Below are 18,418 nucleotides of genomic sequence, written 5' to 3'. Positions count from 1 at the left end.
GGCGTCATTAATCGAGACAAGGGGGCACCCTCGAACCCGTATTCTGTGAAGTTCCGTTGTCTATGCCATCAACAGAGAGGCCCCGGCCAATAGGACTGTCCAATGCAAGAGCCCGGTCGAGCTGGGCGTGAGGCAGGGGAGGAGAGAGAGAGTCATCGCTCTGACGACATCACTCTACCTCCCTACACCTCCCTACAATCAAGCGGTTACACACACACACACACACACACACACACACACACACACACACACACACACACAATCCATCGGTTACACTATTATCTTCAATGACGAAACACTTTGCCTTCCTTGTTTTTATTGTTGATTTCCAACTGAAAATGCAAAGACGAACCAATACATAGACTCTGCCAAATTGGTTAGAAAGTTCGGCTAAGCCGCTCCTTTGTTTAACCGAACGGCCTTGTTGAATAGATCCCGCCTTTATTTTCAAGCTCTGAAACTCAACCACCACCCCCCACCTCACTCACCCTTTTCTCACCCCCTCCTCCTCCCACCCTCACCCTCGCCTCCTCTTGTCTCCCGACCAGTCCATCGCGCTTTCTCTCTTTATCACATGTGCAACGCTCACCCCGCGGGCTTGCCCTTATCACAGCTACACCTACTTGCAGTTAGATGAGGGCCACCACAGGATGAATGAAGTGCCACACGCGACCGCAGACTGCTGACGTTGCGAGCGCCGTTCTCAGGTACTATTTATGCCTTTTCATTCAGCCTACACGCGTTCCCCCTCTACGAATGATGTGAATGCACAATGGCTGTGAATGTGTGTGAGAGCTTTCATGTTTTGGGGAGAGGAAGAAAAGCGTTTCAAGAAGCAGCTGGGATTTTGTGCGCTTGTGCACTTATTCTTGGCGCTTGTTGCCACATTATGTAGGCCAAAGGTTACTGGCTACCCAGCAGTAGCGGGAGTGGTTATTTCATTTGTTTAGAATAACATCTCAGCCAGTGCATTCTTTAGGGAATGCATTAGAGTACTCTGTTGCATAAACTCAAGGAGTGTAGCCAAACGGTAGGGGGGGGGGGGGGGGGGGGGTGTACAGTAGAAATAGTTGTGTTAATGAAAAAATAAATACAGCAATAAAATGGAAAGATGTTTTTACTAGGCCAAGTTTTAATGTGATCTAGGGATACTATTCTTAAGGTGATCATCAGCTGTTCAACTGCGCATAGTGAGTGTGATTTGGCAGTCAGCAAGAATCAGGATCATTATGCCCCCCAGTTGTGCCAGGCTTGTAAAAATAAAAAGGTATTCCAGGCTCTGCCAAGTTCATGAAGTTTGGTTTGTGAGTCAATCAAAATAGACCCGGGTTGTTGACAGAATTGCATGCTTTGTTGAACGTCATTCTGACAAGTCTTAAGACCATGTTGAGTCTTGTGATAAAGTCATTTATCACCTATTGACCATGACACCTACTTGTTTGTAGGAATTGTGAGTCACTTAGGTCCGCTATTCCTGGTGGTTATTCAGTAGAACCACGAGTATGTTTTTTTTTTTTGCCTCAAAACATTGTAATACTTTTTGGCAAGGCTTTTTGAAACAAACATATGCACTGATGATGCACAGCCTCAGAGGAAAATAACAGGTTGCATCAGCATCATGTATCTGGCCTTCATCCACTGACTCTGCTAATAAAAAATCCTATCAATGACAGTATTCGATTTCATTTCTCATAAATACAATAAAGTTTGTTCATGCACCCACTTAGTTAGCAGCACGCGAAGTTGATTATCTTTGACCATGAGAGGCGAGAGTCATATTGTAATGACTATCATACAGACATTTTTATATAAGTTGTTCGTCAACTCATTGGAAAAACTGAATGAAAAAAAAAGATTATGACAATGTAAATATCTGTCACAAACTTTGCAGAAAATAGTTGTTGACAAAGGAGATTAACTGTGAATAATGTTGGAAATTTTCGATCATGGGACTGAGAAAAGAACAGAACAGTCTTCTACATTGATTTTTTTATGAATTTTCACAGTTTTTTTTCCACTTCAACACATTTCTTGCACAAACTTTATCTGTAATTATGACATTACATTTTAAGTTAGTGTTCATTCATCATAGACTTTCAAGTCACTTTGTTGGAAGTAGACATAAAATACTAGAGATTATGCGCATATGATACAACACAATACCAAAAATGGGTTTTCTACGCGATCCCCGTGAATGTGAACTGAAGAAAATGACGGCTGGAAAGAGAGAACCTCATCTTTCATCTCAGTGTTTGTGGTGTCCTTTTTAGGGTCTGCTTGGTGGGGAGTTGCCTCGCCAAGTGTCTGCAGCATAGGGGGCAGATTCAAAAGCTTGCTCTGAGAATGTTGTTTTCAAGCTGTCTTTTCGGATAACAGCTGCAGCAAAGTGTGGCCTGTGACGTGCTGTGATGTGCGCTTCGATATTGCGACATCTGCGGTGGCCAGATGTGACAGTTTTGTGAACTTGTTCTTGTTTTGTTCTTTCAAGGGAGCAGTGATGAGTTAATGATACAGGTTTACATGGATCAGCACACAAAAGATGTGCTTCTGCACAAATAAAAGTCTGCCTGTATTTCCGCAAATAATGGCCTACAATCAAACAGAACATTGTTAAAGTGCGGGCCATAAGAAAGACAAACGACCATACAAAAAAGAATAAATTTCCACATGTAGCAGTTAAAGAAAATATGCTGTGTGATGAAAGAGGGATTTAATATCCATAAGCATATAGTTTGTATGGAAAGAGTTAAAGACAAGAAAGTTCAAGTCAGGCTAATCCACTCTAAGGACCCATGAGGTAAATGTTTAAAAAATGTACACTAGAAGCACTACTTTAACATAGTCACAGTTTAACAGTAAGGATTTAAACAATTAACATTTTATGTGGGGGGGTTTTGAGTGCAGTGGAATCATCTTCAGTAGCTAGCAACTGGACAAAATTTTAATGGTCAGGTAAAAATGATGACGTGCACTTGGTTTCAAAGAAATTGTTAACAACATTTCAAAAGTGAATGGTTTACAAGTGAGTACGATTTAACAATTAACATGCGAACTCACCATGCAGGATTTCTTGCATATGGTTGAACCTGAGGAGAGATTTCTTATGCTTGTTCCGTCACTGTAATGCCGTTCATCTTTCATGGTCTCTCACAGAATTTTCCGAGTGTTTAAATGGAGAGAAATGTGAGAAAATGTTCATGCCTTACTGAGATAAGTGTATGAAATATGTGGTGAGGGTTTTTACTGCCATGGAACATAATAAAAAAAAATCTCATGAAAGAAAAAATAAAGACATACTGTATAATAAGTATAATAAATGAAAAAAACAATGTAATTCTAGACACAATATAGTAAAAAAAAGATAGAATAATAGCATAGTAAGCAAAAAACAAGGTAAATGAAAAATTATTTAATTAATATAATAAAAAAATGTATAAGAAATGATAAGAATACCGACCATTACAAATTTCACTTATTATTGTAGCTAATGTAACCCACTGAATATTACATGAACGTTTCTCAATGCGGAAGAAAACCCCCACAAATACAGGGTGGCCAAAGCCTGGATTCTAACCTTCAATATCAGGACTGTGACACCAATGTGCTAGCCACAAGGTCACTGTGTTGCCTGTTGATTAAAACAAATATTAACACAATAACAATGACTTTGCCTCTACTGCCTTGATATTTCATAACTACACCTTCTAATAAATAAACAACAGTCTAGTGGAGTTGAGGATGGACCATGCATTAACTTTTGACCTTACTATAACCCAAACGAATAATCATTCCATTTAATGCATGTATTAGGTTGCCAAAATTACAAAATTTGCATGGAGTCGATAAAAGGCCAATAAGTATTATAAAAGCATAGTTAAGGTTTGTAATATGAACTGGTTGCCAGCCAATTGCAATTAATTAACAGAATAATCGAAAAAACTGTAGATTTAAGAATTTAATAATCATTTAGAGACCTAAAACTGCCCAAAGTCTCCGAATTTCAGCCTCCTGACCAACTGTTCCTTCCATGAGTTGCAAGTCACAACTGCTGATACAAACAAGAAGGCATTGCTCTGATCAATTGGCAATTCAGGGATCTAAAAACCGACTAAATTACACATGATGTTATATTGTATGGCGCCTGTTGCCAGTTTTTAGCCTCTAGGATAAATCAGCTTGAGTAGTGCCCCCCCCCGGAGCAATCAAATTACTTTTCAGACGCAGTTTAATAGATGTAGTACACTTTGATGCTGACAACCTGACAAGAGTTGTTGTTGCTACTGATCACTTTTGCACTTGGTAAGTCAAAGGTGTCTTCTGTGGGTCTGATGTTACTTTGTCTCATTGGAATAAAAAGAAGTATTGGGGGTGAGCTGTCAATAATCTCACCAAACAAAGACAAAAAAATGTCAAAAATCCAAATACCAAAACACATTTCATAAGGAGCCCTAAAGGAGTAATAGAGGATACGCTTATTTTTTTTTGTCACCATTCACCAGTGTGGCGATATTGTTGGGTTTCCAAATCAATGATAAAATATTGGCAAATCAGACAAAGATGGTTTGTAAACCGCAACTAAAAAAAAAGACAACCACCACAGTGAACACAAGCTGTGTACATTTTATCAAACTAGCTTAGCTGCAGCTGAAAAATCAGCCTGTAACACAAATGAGTGTTTATGTTTCCAGTTGAATTCTAAATTGTTAATATTCTTGAGGTCTGCTCGATTAAAAGAAAAAGAAAAAAAACCTTTGAAAACTGAACATTTATGATGGGCATTATTTTACATTATGAATTTTGCCAGTCTCCTCTAATTCTCACGGACTCAATCTCGTGTCTCATGTGATTTGTGTCCCATCCCTAGTGGGTTTAGCTCTTTCATTTTATTGAAATGATAGTTTCATTTCCAACGGCAGTATTAGGAGTCATAACCGAGCCATCCTTGAGCAGATGTAGTTAGATCAAAATGCGTCGATGTCACGTATTCTTTATTAGTCCACCGTTGATCTCACTATTGTGGTTTATGATGTCACTGTTGTCTAGTTGCGCACATATTTGCGAGATAATTTGCCACCCTCCCACACTAAAGCCAAAGTAGCTTGACAAAAGCAACATTGAGGAGAAAGTCCCTCTGTTGCCAAGCGGTTTTGACCCCCCGGTGACCCACTGCAGCAAGACTGCGGTCATTGTGTTCACAGTGTGAAAAGTTCCTTTTCCATCATCCAACAGAAATCCTTATTCTCCGAAAGCAAGTATCAAAACCACCTTCCAAAAAAAAGCTAAGTGCCTCTTGAAAAACTATACTGGTGCTTTTCTGTTAAAGTGCGAGCTAAGAGCATCATCGTCGCATGACAAAGTTGGGCCCTGAATGTATCTAATTTGCAGGTGCAGAATGAAATTCAGGTTCTAGTTTCTTAACCTTTCCTTTCATCAAATTTGATATGTGTAAATAGGTGCAGTTCGTTACGTAACGTTCTAATTGTTGTTTCATTTTAGCCTCTTTGTGTCATTTTCCTGGAAGCTCCTGGACTCTTTTTGCTTCCATGTGTCAGCTGCCGTTTGCCATCATCCGCAGTCCCTCGAGTTTCCTCTGCTCATGCTCAGCTGCCTCCACTTCTCCCACTGTACTTCAGTGTATTTATAACACTCCTACTGTCATGCGGCAAGGTCCTGTTCTGTCAGTTGCTTATTTTCTGATTTATTTGTTCTTCTCTAACCTGCTTGACCAGCATCTTTGGCTGGTTTTGGATTCCCAAAGTCTGCACATTCTCAGTTTGTAAACTTGGATAGTTTGTTGGTTTTAAATGTCCAATCCACTGATGAACTCTGCTCGCTCCCACTCGTTCAATTAAAATGTAAAGTTTACAAGAAAAACAGATCCAAGAATATCATGGGGATTCTTTTGTCGCATGTAGGTGTTATATTTCCCATTGATTTATGAATGCAAAGTGAGTAGTTCCATTCTTCTGCTAATCTTAACCATGGGTCATCATTTTGCAGTGCCATGGAAAAGCAGATTGACCCAGAGGCCAAGTTCAAGGCAAGGCAGGAAACCGCCTCACCTGGACCCATCATTGAGGCCAGAGGACAGTGGTCCAACAAAATGGAGTTCCTCCTTGCAGTTGCTGGACAAATCATCGGACTTGGAAATGTGTGGCGCTTTCCTTACCTGTGCTACAAAAATGGAGGCGGTGAGTTGAGAAAACAAATGCTGTCATTTATCCAGTTTGTTTTAATTGAAAATATATTGAAATGTCTTTTTTTTTCCCACCAGGGGTGTTTTTTATCCCTTATGTACTCTTCCTTTTTACGTGTGGCATCCCTCTTTTTCTGCTGGAGACAGCTCTGGGCCAGTACACTAAACAGGGTGCCATTACCTGCTGGAAGCAAATCTGTCCCCTCTTCGGAGGTAAATATTCACTCACAATGTTACTGGACAACTGCACAAAATAAGACCCAATGTAAGATCTGTGAGGGGAAAAATGCCATTCTATTTTGGATAGTATTCATTTAACATGTTTATTGTTGCTGTGAGCCACTCTCGTTAAAATTGCTTTTAAAGGTAGAATAGTACAATCCAAGCAAAACCTAAAGCCCAATTGCATTTTTCAGTATTTTTCTGCAATTATGGAATTGAATGTCAATCTGGAATATCAACATTTTCTCTGTCTGTCCTTTCTCTTAGGAATGGGTTATGGAAGTCAGGTGGTAGTTTTATACTCCAGCATCTATTACATCATCATATTGGCATGGGCATTCTTGTATCTCTTCTCTTCCTTCAGCTCTGAGCTTCCATGGGCAAGCTGCAGAAACAGCTGGAACACAGGTATATTTTTAAAAAATGGGGGGAATATATATCTTTTTCAAGGTTTTTTTTTTTTTTAATAAACTAAACAATTCAACCGAGCACTTCCATTTAAATCACTCTCATGATCAGGTGCCTTTTAAATCATTTCTCCATTTCAAACAAGAGATTTTACACTGAAATTGATATTGATTATATGAAGATTATATCAGATAAATGCTTGGTGGCCTTTGAAAGTGTTCCCATTTTTTCTTCTAAGTCAAAGCCTATAGATGACACCAAAAACTCTTGAAAGTGATGTTGACATTTTTATGAAAAGATGTGCAAAAATGTAGGTGTTTTCATGTTATAGCAAAATGTTTAAATATTTTTTGTCTCTTTGCTTACATATACTGTACTTAAGGTTAACCGAGAGTATGCTGACTGTTTTTGTAACAGGGACGTGTGTGGAGTTCAGTCAAAGACGTATTCTCAACTGGACCGTGGCAGAAAACGCAACATCGCCCGTGAGAGAGTTTTGGGAGTAAGTTCAAATGTTCGATGAAAAGAAGAAGAAGCTGGGGAAGCGCCTAATGGTAAATAAATATGCGTTGTACAGGAGAAGAGTACTGAATGTGACGGGAAGTGTCAACGAGCTGGGCGGTCTGCGATGGGAGTTGGCTCTGTGTCTACTTTTGTCTTGGATCATATGTTACTTTTGCGTATGGAAAGGAGTGAAGTCCACAGGAAAGGTACGTACTGCTTGTTTGTTGCGCACGTAATATATGTTTTCTATTTATCTTCCTGCCAGCGAGCTTGGGCAAAATAATGTATCAGAACTGTGGTGATTACTTTCACTTTCAACATGTGTTTGCATCATGTGATCTGGTTCTCCTTCCTTAATTGCAAAAAGTTCTCATTCAAGATGGTGTATAAATATTCAAACCTAGCCACTGTCGATCTACATTGTCATAGGTGAACATCTAGTTTTGTTTTTTATTGATTTGGGTAACCTTCGGTAAAAATACAAAATTTGCATTCCAGACAATATTAAATCCAATTTGGTCTGACAGGTTGTGTACTTCACTGCCACATTTCCATACGTGATGTTGGCCGTGCTGCTTGTCCGTGGACTGACCCTGCCGGGAGCCATAGATGGCATTAAGTTTTACCTCTACCCCGAACCATCTCGCCTCGCTGATCCGCAGGTATGAGCTTCTCAACCCATTTAACTTCATGTGACGTCAAACATCAAGACACAGTAACCCTTAATGACAAAGCTGCAAGTGAATTTTGAAATAGTCGACCCCGTGGCCTAAGAGAGTTGATAGTTTGACACTTGGGCCCGGGCTAAAGAGAATAGTTGTAAACACTAACCTAGCAAGCAAGAAAAGACTAATAAATAAGACAAAAAAGGGAAATGGGAAAGCATGAAACAAAACAAGGTTAAGCAGATAGTCCTGATTTTTAGCCTTGTATTCTAGTCCTGATGGATTTTGCCAGCCCCATTGTAATATCCTGATTTTATATAGGTTGCATCCGGACCCCCATTTTTTTTTTTTTTTTAAATCCATAAAGCCATTTGTTGAGCTATGTTAATCACATAGTTGTCATAGCGATTCGTACGACATATCAATTAAAAAGGAGTTCATCCTGTTCGCATTCACGTCATTTTGGAACCACAACTACTTCCTGCTTCTGTGTCAAAGAAAAATGGGAAATCAAACCATAACAAACTCAGCTTTCTGCTGGAGAATTCTCAGTGTGTGACAATGAGTTATGTGTGCCTACTGATCATCACTGTTATGAACAAGGTTTTGAGGGGAAAAAAGTGCATTCAACGATCGATAACTACGTGGAAAAGCACGCGAAAGCGACTGTACTCACTCAAGTTGACTATAGTTGCGTTTGGATGTCCCAGACTGATTTGTTACATATGTGACATGTCATCACCAGTAAGTAAACGTAGCCCACCTACTGCCCAAAGTCAGCTGGGATAGGCTCCAGCGCCCTCAGCGGAAGGTTGTCAAAAAGGATGAAAAAAAATGTTGTTTGCGTTTTAATAAAAACAAGCAGGACATGAGTATGGAACACAAGAAAATAAGACTCTAACACCAAATGTAATAAAGCAGCTCAACAGGAAAAAGTATTAGGGCTCTTCCGTTGATCTAACTTGCTGTGACTGCTAGATTTTTTACATTTTACCATGGTCACTTTCACCGAATGACTCATGAATGATTTTTGTTGTCTATGTGAACATTGACATTGCCACAGATGTTTTTTTTTTTTTTTTTTTTTTTTAAATCTCATCGTAAGATTGAAATTCAGAGTTTCGGATAAGCCTACAAGTGGTGAGGGAGTATGAGAGAAAAAAAAAAAGTTGAATTCAAGTAAGGTCAGGTGAGGATTGCTGCGGATCTCTTCAAGTTAGACTTTTGTACGTGTTTCACAAACAAGCACCAAGCCAAGATCACACCATCACCGACATGAACTTTCTAATATTTTATACTTAATCATCAACCAGAAGTCTTTCAAGTCTCTCCAGTGAATGAACCTAATGTTACTTTGGGTATGTCTGTATTTTACATTTAGGTACACATTTGGAATTTTGAATCCGTACGTTCGCATTTCTTGTAATGGTTGTGCGGACTAGCGGATTACCTGAAGAAAAGACACTCAATGATAGTTTTCACTTTAATAATTCATTCCATGCTGGCGAGAATTTTGAATCACTTGTTAAAAATTTCACTATCGTTGAAACAATTCTCCTCATTTTTTTTTCCTCCTGGGCTCCCATGAAAAAAACGGTGTTTGTTTTCACTGTTTATAAGGAAAAGTTTGATGAGGACATTATTTAAAAAAAAAAAAAGATTCCAGTCACACGTTGCCAAGTAAACATGAAGCATTTTACGCTGACAATAAATGTTTGCTTCTCATATCTTGTCTCGCAGGTCTGGATGGACGCTGGCACGCAGATATTTTATTCCTATGCTATCTGCATCGGCTGTTTGATGGCGCTTGGCAGTTATAACAAGTACAACAATAACTGTTACAAGTAAGTGGTGACCAAGTCGGGTAAGTCGACCTTGAAAATAGGTCGACTAAAAATATCTGCTTCAAAGCGCTGCCGAAATCAAAAACCGTCTTGACATACGGCACCATTGCTTGTCTTTTCACACAGTAGCTGAATGGCTGATGCTATTTGGGTGCTTAAAAACACTTAATAAGTCGGTAGTAAGTCGCATTCTTTAAAAACAACTTTAGCACATGGAGTTAGATTTCCTAAAGGAAAGCACTTCTCAAAAAGCACTAGGGCTGTAATAAATGACCTGTCACTTCAAACAATTTACTATTGCTTGATTTTAGGTCGTCAAATTTTAACCAGTAGGTGGCAGTCAAGTACAAAATGTGTCCAGTCTGAATGCCAAGAAGAAAAAGAAAAACAGGAAGCTCCACTGTCAAGTTTATTACAAATGTAATGTAATTTCATATCTACTTTACACATGTCAACCACAGTAAATAGTAGTTAGTGTATTTTCTACCTTAAATGGAAATTGCTAACATGCTAATGCTAATATCACTTGTAAACCAGTCAGCATAGGCAGATAATGAGTAGTCGCATCTATTCACTTCAACTCACCTTCAACCTTTGTACATCGTAAAAAAAATCAATTCATGTTCAAATTTAGTAGATTATATTTTAAAAAATGAGTGTAGGGGGTGATGACATGATCATTTGATAGAATAATAAGAATAATCGATTTTAGCCTACTACCAGGAGTGTGCCATCCCTCGGCGAAAATATTGCAAGAATGATTTGTAAGAAAATGACTCAAATCTTGTCAAAATACTGCTCAATTGTTAAAAAGAATTGCTAATGGCAACGCTACAATGGTGTGATCAAACATTCTACTGGTATAGTGATAACAATAACTCCTCTCGTGTAACTTTTTCAGGCATTCTAATGTGCTGTTAAGGAAACGACTGAGGCCAGTTGTAACAAAATTTACTTGAGGGTCTGAAGGTCAATCCCTCATACTACTGCTGCAAATGTTTTTTTTAAGCCTTATACATAAACAGAGTCCCATTTTGGTAAGCATTGCACAGACCTACACCACTGTTTTGTTTCAGGAACAAATCCAGCCAAAGAAAAAGAGTAGACTACTGTATACAGAACATGACCCACTTTGCAAAGTTGACTGACTCCAGAAGCAGCACAAAGCCACAGAGGAAACCGACAAAAAGGAAAATGATAGCAATTCAGAAAGTCAGAAAACAGCCAAAAACAACAAGCAGAGAAGCCACAGCATAGAATACAATACCAAAATACCAGTAACATCAATTTGACACACTCATTTTAGGAAATTAACACAATCGTGGTTTGTTTTCACGTCCTATCAAGAGTAGTTCAGTTTGAATAGCCCTTTTGTTTTTGTGGGAGTGGGGGTAGGCGCTTGCTGTGACGGGAAAGCAACGAATGTTTGTTGAGGGTAAAGAAAGAAAAGAACGCCATCAGAGCTAAGCAGTTTTGAGCAAAAAGGAGAAATAAGACTAGTCACAAAGTCGTGACACAGCTTGGAGTGTCAGGAGCTGATAAGCTGATGGACCACAGGCAGGTTCTTCTTAAGACCAGGAAAAACTTGTGGTCTAAACCGAACCAAATTAACTAAGCCCCCCAAAATTCAAATTAAAAATCAGAATGGCAGACAATAGTGCAATTTCACACGAATGCAGTCTTTGGACCACCAAGTGGATGTTTCTTCCCCAAAATTAAATTGTCAATGTTTGTATTAGAAATACTCATTTTGGCTCATATTGATATTCCCAGTACCGTGCTGTTTTTAATCCAAATAAAACTGCCACAGTCGTCTGCACATGAAATAAACCCACTGTTTCCCCCTGGGATATAAATGCAATACACAAAAACATATCATTTAGAAATGATAACATGAGGACAGGATTTCATGCCCCTAAAAATGACTTCAGTAGCAAAGTTCAACATGTATTTTGTTCCTTCTCTTTTTAGAGACTGCGTCTACTTGTGCCTACTGAACAGCGGGACCAGTTTTGTGGCCGGGTTTGCCATCTTCTCAGTTCTAGGATTCATGGCTTATGAGCAGAATACAGACATTTCCAAAGTAGCAGAATCAGGTAAAATATCAGAAATGGTCCCTGAAAGGGAATTCGACCAAAACACGCGTAACGACAAACACTCAAAAAGGAATGCTATCTCGCAACAGGTCCTGGCCTAGCCTTCATCGCGTACCCTCGAGCCGTAGCCATGATGCCGGCTCCGCAGATATGGGCCATTTTCTTCTTCATCATGATCATCCTGCTTGGATTGGACAGTGAGGTTGTGAATTTTTCTGGTTTGTCACATGTTTTCTGACTGTATGACATCTGTGCACTCCTGACCAACAACAATGCTCTGAAGTGACCACGCAAGCATGAAGACCTTTCTACATGTTAGCTTTCACATCAGACCCCCTACCCCCCTCCGCTATCTGCGTGGCATGCATACTCTCACAGCTGACACCAAGACGGTCTTAAGGGGCCACGCAAGCGGGCTATCGATATTGTGAGTGAAGATGCATTTTCAGGATGCCGGCATAGCTGACTAGCTAGCTAGCTAACTTTCTATCACTGGCGCGAAAGTAAGCTGTCAAGCTCTTGAATTGTGAGGACGGGCAGATACAAAGTGGAAATCTAAGAGGTGTCACGAGGCAATGTTTCAACCACAACCTAGAAAAAGCAGAAAAGAAAAAAATAATTGGCGAAAAATTCTTGAAGACTCTTCCTCAACAATGGAGTGTTAAATTGTTTTCGGTCTTTGTAAATAACATGATAAAGTGAAAAGTTAGAAAAGCAATAAATCCAAGTAAATTAAAATCAGTAAAGTGTATGCAAATGTCACAAAAATATCTCTGCTTCAGTTTGTAGGCCTGGAAGCTCTTGCAACCGGCATTTGTGACCTGAAACCTTCCTTCTTCCATGTTGGCCATCGACGCAAACTACTTCTTCTTCTCATCAGTGTTTTCTGTTTCTTCATCGGCCTCGTGATGGTCACTGAAGTAAGGCACAACTAAACTCCCTTTTTTAAGATTGACTTTGATTCTAAAGGTGCCTCCTGTCATGCACGTAGGGAGGATTGTACATCTTTCAGTTGTTCGACTATTACGCCTGCAGCGGGATGACGCTGCTTCTCTTTGCCATACTTCAGTCTGTGTGCGTTGGATGGGCTTACGGTCGGTAGATTTGACATTTGAATGGCTCCCGCGCTGTTCGTTCAAACTTCCTCAGCGTTGTTTTCCCACGTGACTACAGGTGCAGATCGTTTCTATGATAACATCGAGGACATGATTGGATACAGGCCTTTACCACTGATTAAACACTGCTTGAAATTTGTCACCCCAGTCATCTGCATGGTGAGTAAGCATTCAGTCTGACCCCAGTTCCAAAACAGTATCATGGTTTACTCCGTTGAAGATTAACTTTACTCTCATTCCGCCGACCTTGATTTTAAGATAGTGGATGGAAATAGTCTGGCAACCTCTGGCAGGTTCTACAAGTTTTGACAAGCAGCTCTTGCTATGCGGGTTGAAAAGAATGGCTCCAGATGAAAACAGTCACAGTATTCAGTCAGCAGCCATTGTGGTTGACCATCATTTCTAATGTATAAAAGAAAAACACAATTTTTAACAGAACACGCTCAAATACAATATTCCCATGTAACACAAATTGCTTCCACATTTTGATGAACATTTTGATGAAAGTTATGTTGCCCTTATAACAAAAATAATTATAAATGTATTTCTTACCCACATCCAATAAAGAGAAGATTGTTTTTTTTTCTCTTGAAATGCTATCTTGATTTTGATTCAGTTTTTGGTTTTGTATTCTTTTTTAATAATAATAATAACAGAATCAATGTCCATATTTTTTTTTACATCTTATTCATATATTTCGTGGATTAAACAAAAAAATAGATGACCAAATGCATCTTTTGTTTGTTCATCTAATATTAATATGGAATAAGATTGTAGCCCTATTTTGCGCACTGATTTTAAAATTTCACAATTTTCATGTGGATTTCTGTTCCCTGAATTGGTATAGTCTTTTTCCTTGACAGAAGTGCATGTGTAAAAATTACAATTTGACAAAATCGCTCGATATAAGCCATTCTTTTGCCCCAGACATGCCCAATGTTTACATCATAGTTGATATTGAATCTAGACTTGATCTAGAATTGATCTAGACTTGATCTTTTTATAGAATTCTTGCTATTAACACTTTTGTTTCCTTAAATCAATCTCATGTGGGTACGAATAGATTAATAATTTAAGAAAATGAAATGGAGTTCAAGTTTGCTGACCAACAGTTGCTTAATGTGTTACTTAGCTTAAGTTAGCTTAATGTGCGAATGACAAGGGAAAGATTAAGAATCATGAATGGTTACAATGTCTTTTATGAATTTTTTTGTGCAGTATTTAGTTGATAATAAAGTTTGAGGCAGCAACCGCTACCAGGCCACCACATCCTGAATGAAATAAGTGCTCTGCTCACTGATTTTTCGTCTTTTTTTTTCCCCCCCAGGGAACATTTCTCTTCTCCTTGGTCAAACACAAACCCCTGAAGTTCAACAATACCATGGAGTATCCATGGTGGGGTTATGCTTTGGGCTGGTGGTTCACTCTGTCGTCCACACTCAACGTTCCTTTTTGGATGGTGTACAACCTGATTACCACTCCGGGAACTCTTCGTCAGGTGAAATTTTGATTTGATTCGTATTCATTCTAATGGTCTTGAGACCTAACATAAATTCTGTCCCCACTTATTGTTTTTGTTCTAGCGGTTCACCATTCTTTGCACTCCGTCTGAAAATCTTCCATCGGCCAAAACAGACAAGAAAGTACTTGAACTGCAAAACTTGACGCACAAAAGAGACATGCTGTGAAAACATCGAGCAAGTCCAATAAACACTGTGAGGCACAGCATAAAACTTTAAATATCTTTACACCAAAACAGACGTTCCTGACCTGGTTTTCTCCTTTCAAAGCCAGCTGTACCAGGTTAGAAAATAACCAGTCATGGAGTTCATGCCTCATTCTTTGTCCATTCCTATCTTCCAATATTTGATGGTTTACAAGAAGGGAAATCAAAAAGGGAAGGTTGTAACATTGACAAAAGCAATCACAATGTTACAAATGATATGTGTTACTTTGAACCTTTTTGAAACTTCTGCTTAGCTTCTCAGCGCAACAGCACAGAACTTGATTGTGTTCCGATAATCACAAACTCATTTTTATTCTATCAAAAAATACATTATTTAAGGTCAAATTTACGAGGTTGACTAAATAGGTGGTACTATACGACCTCGAAAGTGGAATAAAACACAAGTCCTGACAAATCGACCTTGTGCGCAACTCGCCCAAGTGAGCCAAGAAAGCCTTTTTCAAATTCTATAAAGTGCCTTAACTTTTTAAATTATTACCCAAAAATAGGCTTGTTGGCTATGAGTTATCCGTCTGCACTAATTTATTTACACCTTCAAAGTCAGGTTCTCAGAAGGAAAATGTTTATATGGTTCATCAATAAAAACCAGGGATGCACCGAAATGACAAAAACTGAAAAACTGGGGGGAAAAAAAATATACATATTTTTCGCACATCACCTCACAGCAGCCAATCGAGTTCCACAACAGACTTCACATCACAAGCAGCGACTTGCATAGGTCTGTAAATGATTGATGAAAATTAAAAAGAAACTGCTTTGTCTTCGTTTTCAATATTTTAATGGATGTCTAAAGGGGACATATTTTAACTTGCTAATTTTATAATGTATATAGAAAAATGCAGCTTTATCATTCAAATGATTTATTGACTAGATTGGAATACAGGAGCCAAAATATTTCAATGTCCTGCGTTTCGAATGCACCACAGGCACAGCATGTAGTTATAGGCTAGTGCTAAGACTATCATACATGACAGTGCAGTGGTTTGATTTTTTTTTTGATGTGTTGATTCTGGCCACTCATTGATGGGCCAGAAATAAAAACAAAGTTGCAAGGAATCAAGCTAGACATTCCACTAACTTTGTTACCAAGCCAACAATATAAAGTCCAGCTTACATCTATTGCATTGCCGTCCATGTATACTCAGGTGAAATTCAACCAGCCCGCGAGCTGGTTTTTGTTTCAACACACCATCGGTTTTCTGATCGATTGTTTCAGTTTTAATTTTATTTTTAATTGATTTTTCTGCTATTTTCGACCAAAAACCGGCTGACAAGTTGGTGCATCCTTCATAAAAAACACATCCTAATGTGTTTTTTGTTTCGCTGATTGTATTAAACCAAGCTTAAAACAGCTCAATAGAATTATTTGCCGAGACGCCATAATACCCATGGATGTAACGCGGCCTTGTTTCCGGACTGTTTCCTTCCATTAATCCCCATTCGATGCACGTTATTTTTTGGCTCACATTTTGATGACTCACAGGCAATCTGTCCATTTTACAGTCAATATTGACGAAAGGTCCATTAATCCATCAATGTTGACCAGAAAATTTGGAGAAAAACGGACTCATATTGCCCATACGGTCAAGAGCTGTTTTAACTTTGCTTTAACTCAACCAGTGAAACAAAAACATTTTAAAGCAGTTTTTTTTTTTTTAATAAACCATCTACATTTTCCTTCTGAGTACAAAGGTACATTTTATTTTCTACAGTAAAATGACGGGTCAGAGAATGGCACACAAGGCCAATCCTTTATTGGATCCTTTTGCAAATGCCCCATTTGTACATTTTTCAACATCGGTCCAAAATATCATGGAACTCGACTTGGTCTATCCTTGAAGTAAACAAAACTCAAAGCGTAACTGCTATAAAGTAATAAGCTAATGATGTAGTGGGATTTATGATGCCCCAATTACCAAATTCAATGCTTGGATATTCAATGTTTCCATATGGAAACTATCACCTTTTTTAAAAATATTGTATCATCTTTTATACAATACATATGGTCCAAACACTGAAGGGCCCCAGCTACTGTCCAAATTGCACATGGTCCACCATCACTTCTTTTGGTTATCAGAGAGGATATACGTGTAACCATTAAATGGATTATATATATATATGTTTTTTTTCTTTTTTATTAATTAATTAAACTGTATCAATAGCAGACTTGAGAAACGATGAAATGCGTATAACAGTGTTACGTAATTAGGATGTTTGTTTGTTTGTTTGTTTTAAAGAAGAAAGAAGAAGATGCTGTGTTATGCTACAAATACAGAGAAAAAAAGATTTAATCAGCGTACATGTACATTTGATAAAAATAAAAAAAAATAAAAAAAACGGGGGGTTATTTTAAAGGATTGCAGTTTTCATGCAGGAATAAGGTCGCTTAGTGATTATGCAAAAGGTGCCTTCATAAGCTTAATTGGTCTTTTTTTCACTCTTTATACAGCACTACATACTGGATTTTGTCGTTAGGTTTGAAAAGCACTTTTACTTTGCTAGGCAATACAACGACGAGTAGTGAGCATGTCTGTCTTACAATCGGGAAGTTCCTGGTTTGAACCCTGGGTCCTTCGTCTTCCTCCCAAATTGTAAACTAAAAATAAGACAGAAAACACCAAACCAATATGTCAAAAAAAATGTATTAATATTTGATTTATTTTGTCTTTGTTAGCATAAATTCAATTGACTTAATAATCTTAGGGAACTGGGATTATCTTACTGGTTACATTTTGTCTTGTTTTGCAGATAATAATTAACTGTATCAGAATACGTTTTAAAAGTAACCCTCCCAACACCGATAATTTCGGTATTGTTACAGTCTTGTTATTCTTTTTTTAAGATAAAAGTATCTTAATGATTTGCTTGTAATTTGTTAATTTGTCATTACTCATGCGATCAAATGTGCTATGTGTGATTTTTGTAGCACTCTACAGTGCTGTGATATAAAATGGATGTATCAGTGCTGGAATGAAGTACAGTACATAATTTGATTTGCGTCAGATATTGTATGAATTGGTGCATTTAACTGACAGTGTTACTCATCTTCACAATGTATGACGACAAATGTTGTCTTGAATTGTATTCATTTTAATAATTTGAAATAAAGGTACCCACTGTGAAGTCTCGTTGGCCATTAATATCATTGATCCTCGTTTTGCTGTTATCATTTGCTTATATTTTACACATACTGCATGTACATACGTATCACATACAGCTGAAGAAAAAAAAAAATCCAGAGAAGCAAAAATAAACAACTTCAGCAAATTAGCTCATTCAAATGTGCACATTCCTTATAATTTATTTAAAGTCATGCCAAATAAGAGCCAATTCACTGTTGCAACCACTTAAAATATAGTCCAGATGTTCCATTCTTTTTCTACTGCATATACTGAAAATTTTTAGCACTTTTCTGTCAGACATCTTCAAACTGTCTTTTTTCGTCAGTTGTTTGGTTTTCATTATAGTTCCACATTATGAAGGTCACGCGGCACGGTGGAAGAGTGGTTAGCCTCACAGGTCAGAGTCCCGAGTTGAATTCCAGCTCGCTCCGACCTCCCTGTGTGGAGTTTGCATGTTCTCTCCGTGCTGGATGGATGGATGGTGTTTATAGTTCTACTA

At 38.3% G+C, this 18,418-nt stretch overlaps 1 protein-coding gene across 2 annotated transcripts; it reads left to right on the top strand.

Moving 5' to 3' along the window:
• Nucleotides 1-546: 546 nt before the first annotated feature.
• LOC148419257 (sodium- and chloride-dependent GABA transporter 2-like) lies at nucleotides 547-17,920 on the top strand. 2 transcript variants are annotated; one of them, XM_088423337.1, is made up of 15 exons: nucleotides 547-707; nucleotides 6,001-6,191; nucleotides 6,275-6,409; nucleotides 6,686-6,826; nucleotides 7,244-7,328; nucleotides 7,404-7,536; nucleotides 7,858-7,992; nucleotides 9,736-9,839; nucleotides 11,811-11,935; nucleotides 12,025-12,137; nucleotides 12,718-12,855; nucleotides 12,927-13,029; nucleotides 13,109-13,209; nucleotides 14,378-14,548; nucleotides 14,634-17,920. In XM_088423337.1, exons 1-15 carry the CDS (start codon nucleotides 655-657, stop codon nucleotides 14,736-14,738), a joined length of 1,833 nt encoding a protein of 610 aa, XP_088279463.1. In that variant the 5' UTR covers nucleotides 547-654; the 3' UTR covers nucleotides 14,739-17,920. The 2 variants fall into 2 exon arrangements, with proteins under 2 accessions (XP_088279463.1, XP_088279464.1); XM_088423338.1 differs by lacking the exons at nucleotides 547-707; nucleotides 6,001-6,191 and having other exon boundaries at nucleotides 6,280-6,409; nucleotides 6,686-6,705; nucleotides 6,783-6,826.
• The last annotated feature ends 498 nt before the right edge of the window (nucleotides 17,921-18,418 follow it).

The sequence above is a fragment of the Hippichthys cyanospilos genome, chromosome 9, assembly GCF_059441005.1.
Source record: "Hippichthys cyanospilos isolate Australia breed blue-spotted pipefish chromosome 9, RoL_Hcya_1.0, whole genome shotgun sequence".
NCBI classification, from domain to species: domain Eukaryota; kingdom Metazoa; phylum Chordata; class Actinopteri; order Syngnathiformes; family Syngnathidae; genus Hippichthys; species Hippichthys cyanospilos.
Note: the sequence above shows the minus strand (reverse complement) of the source record. Positions and strands in the feature narration are given on the sequence as shown.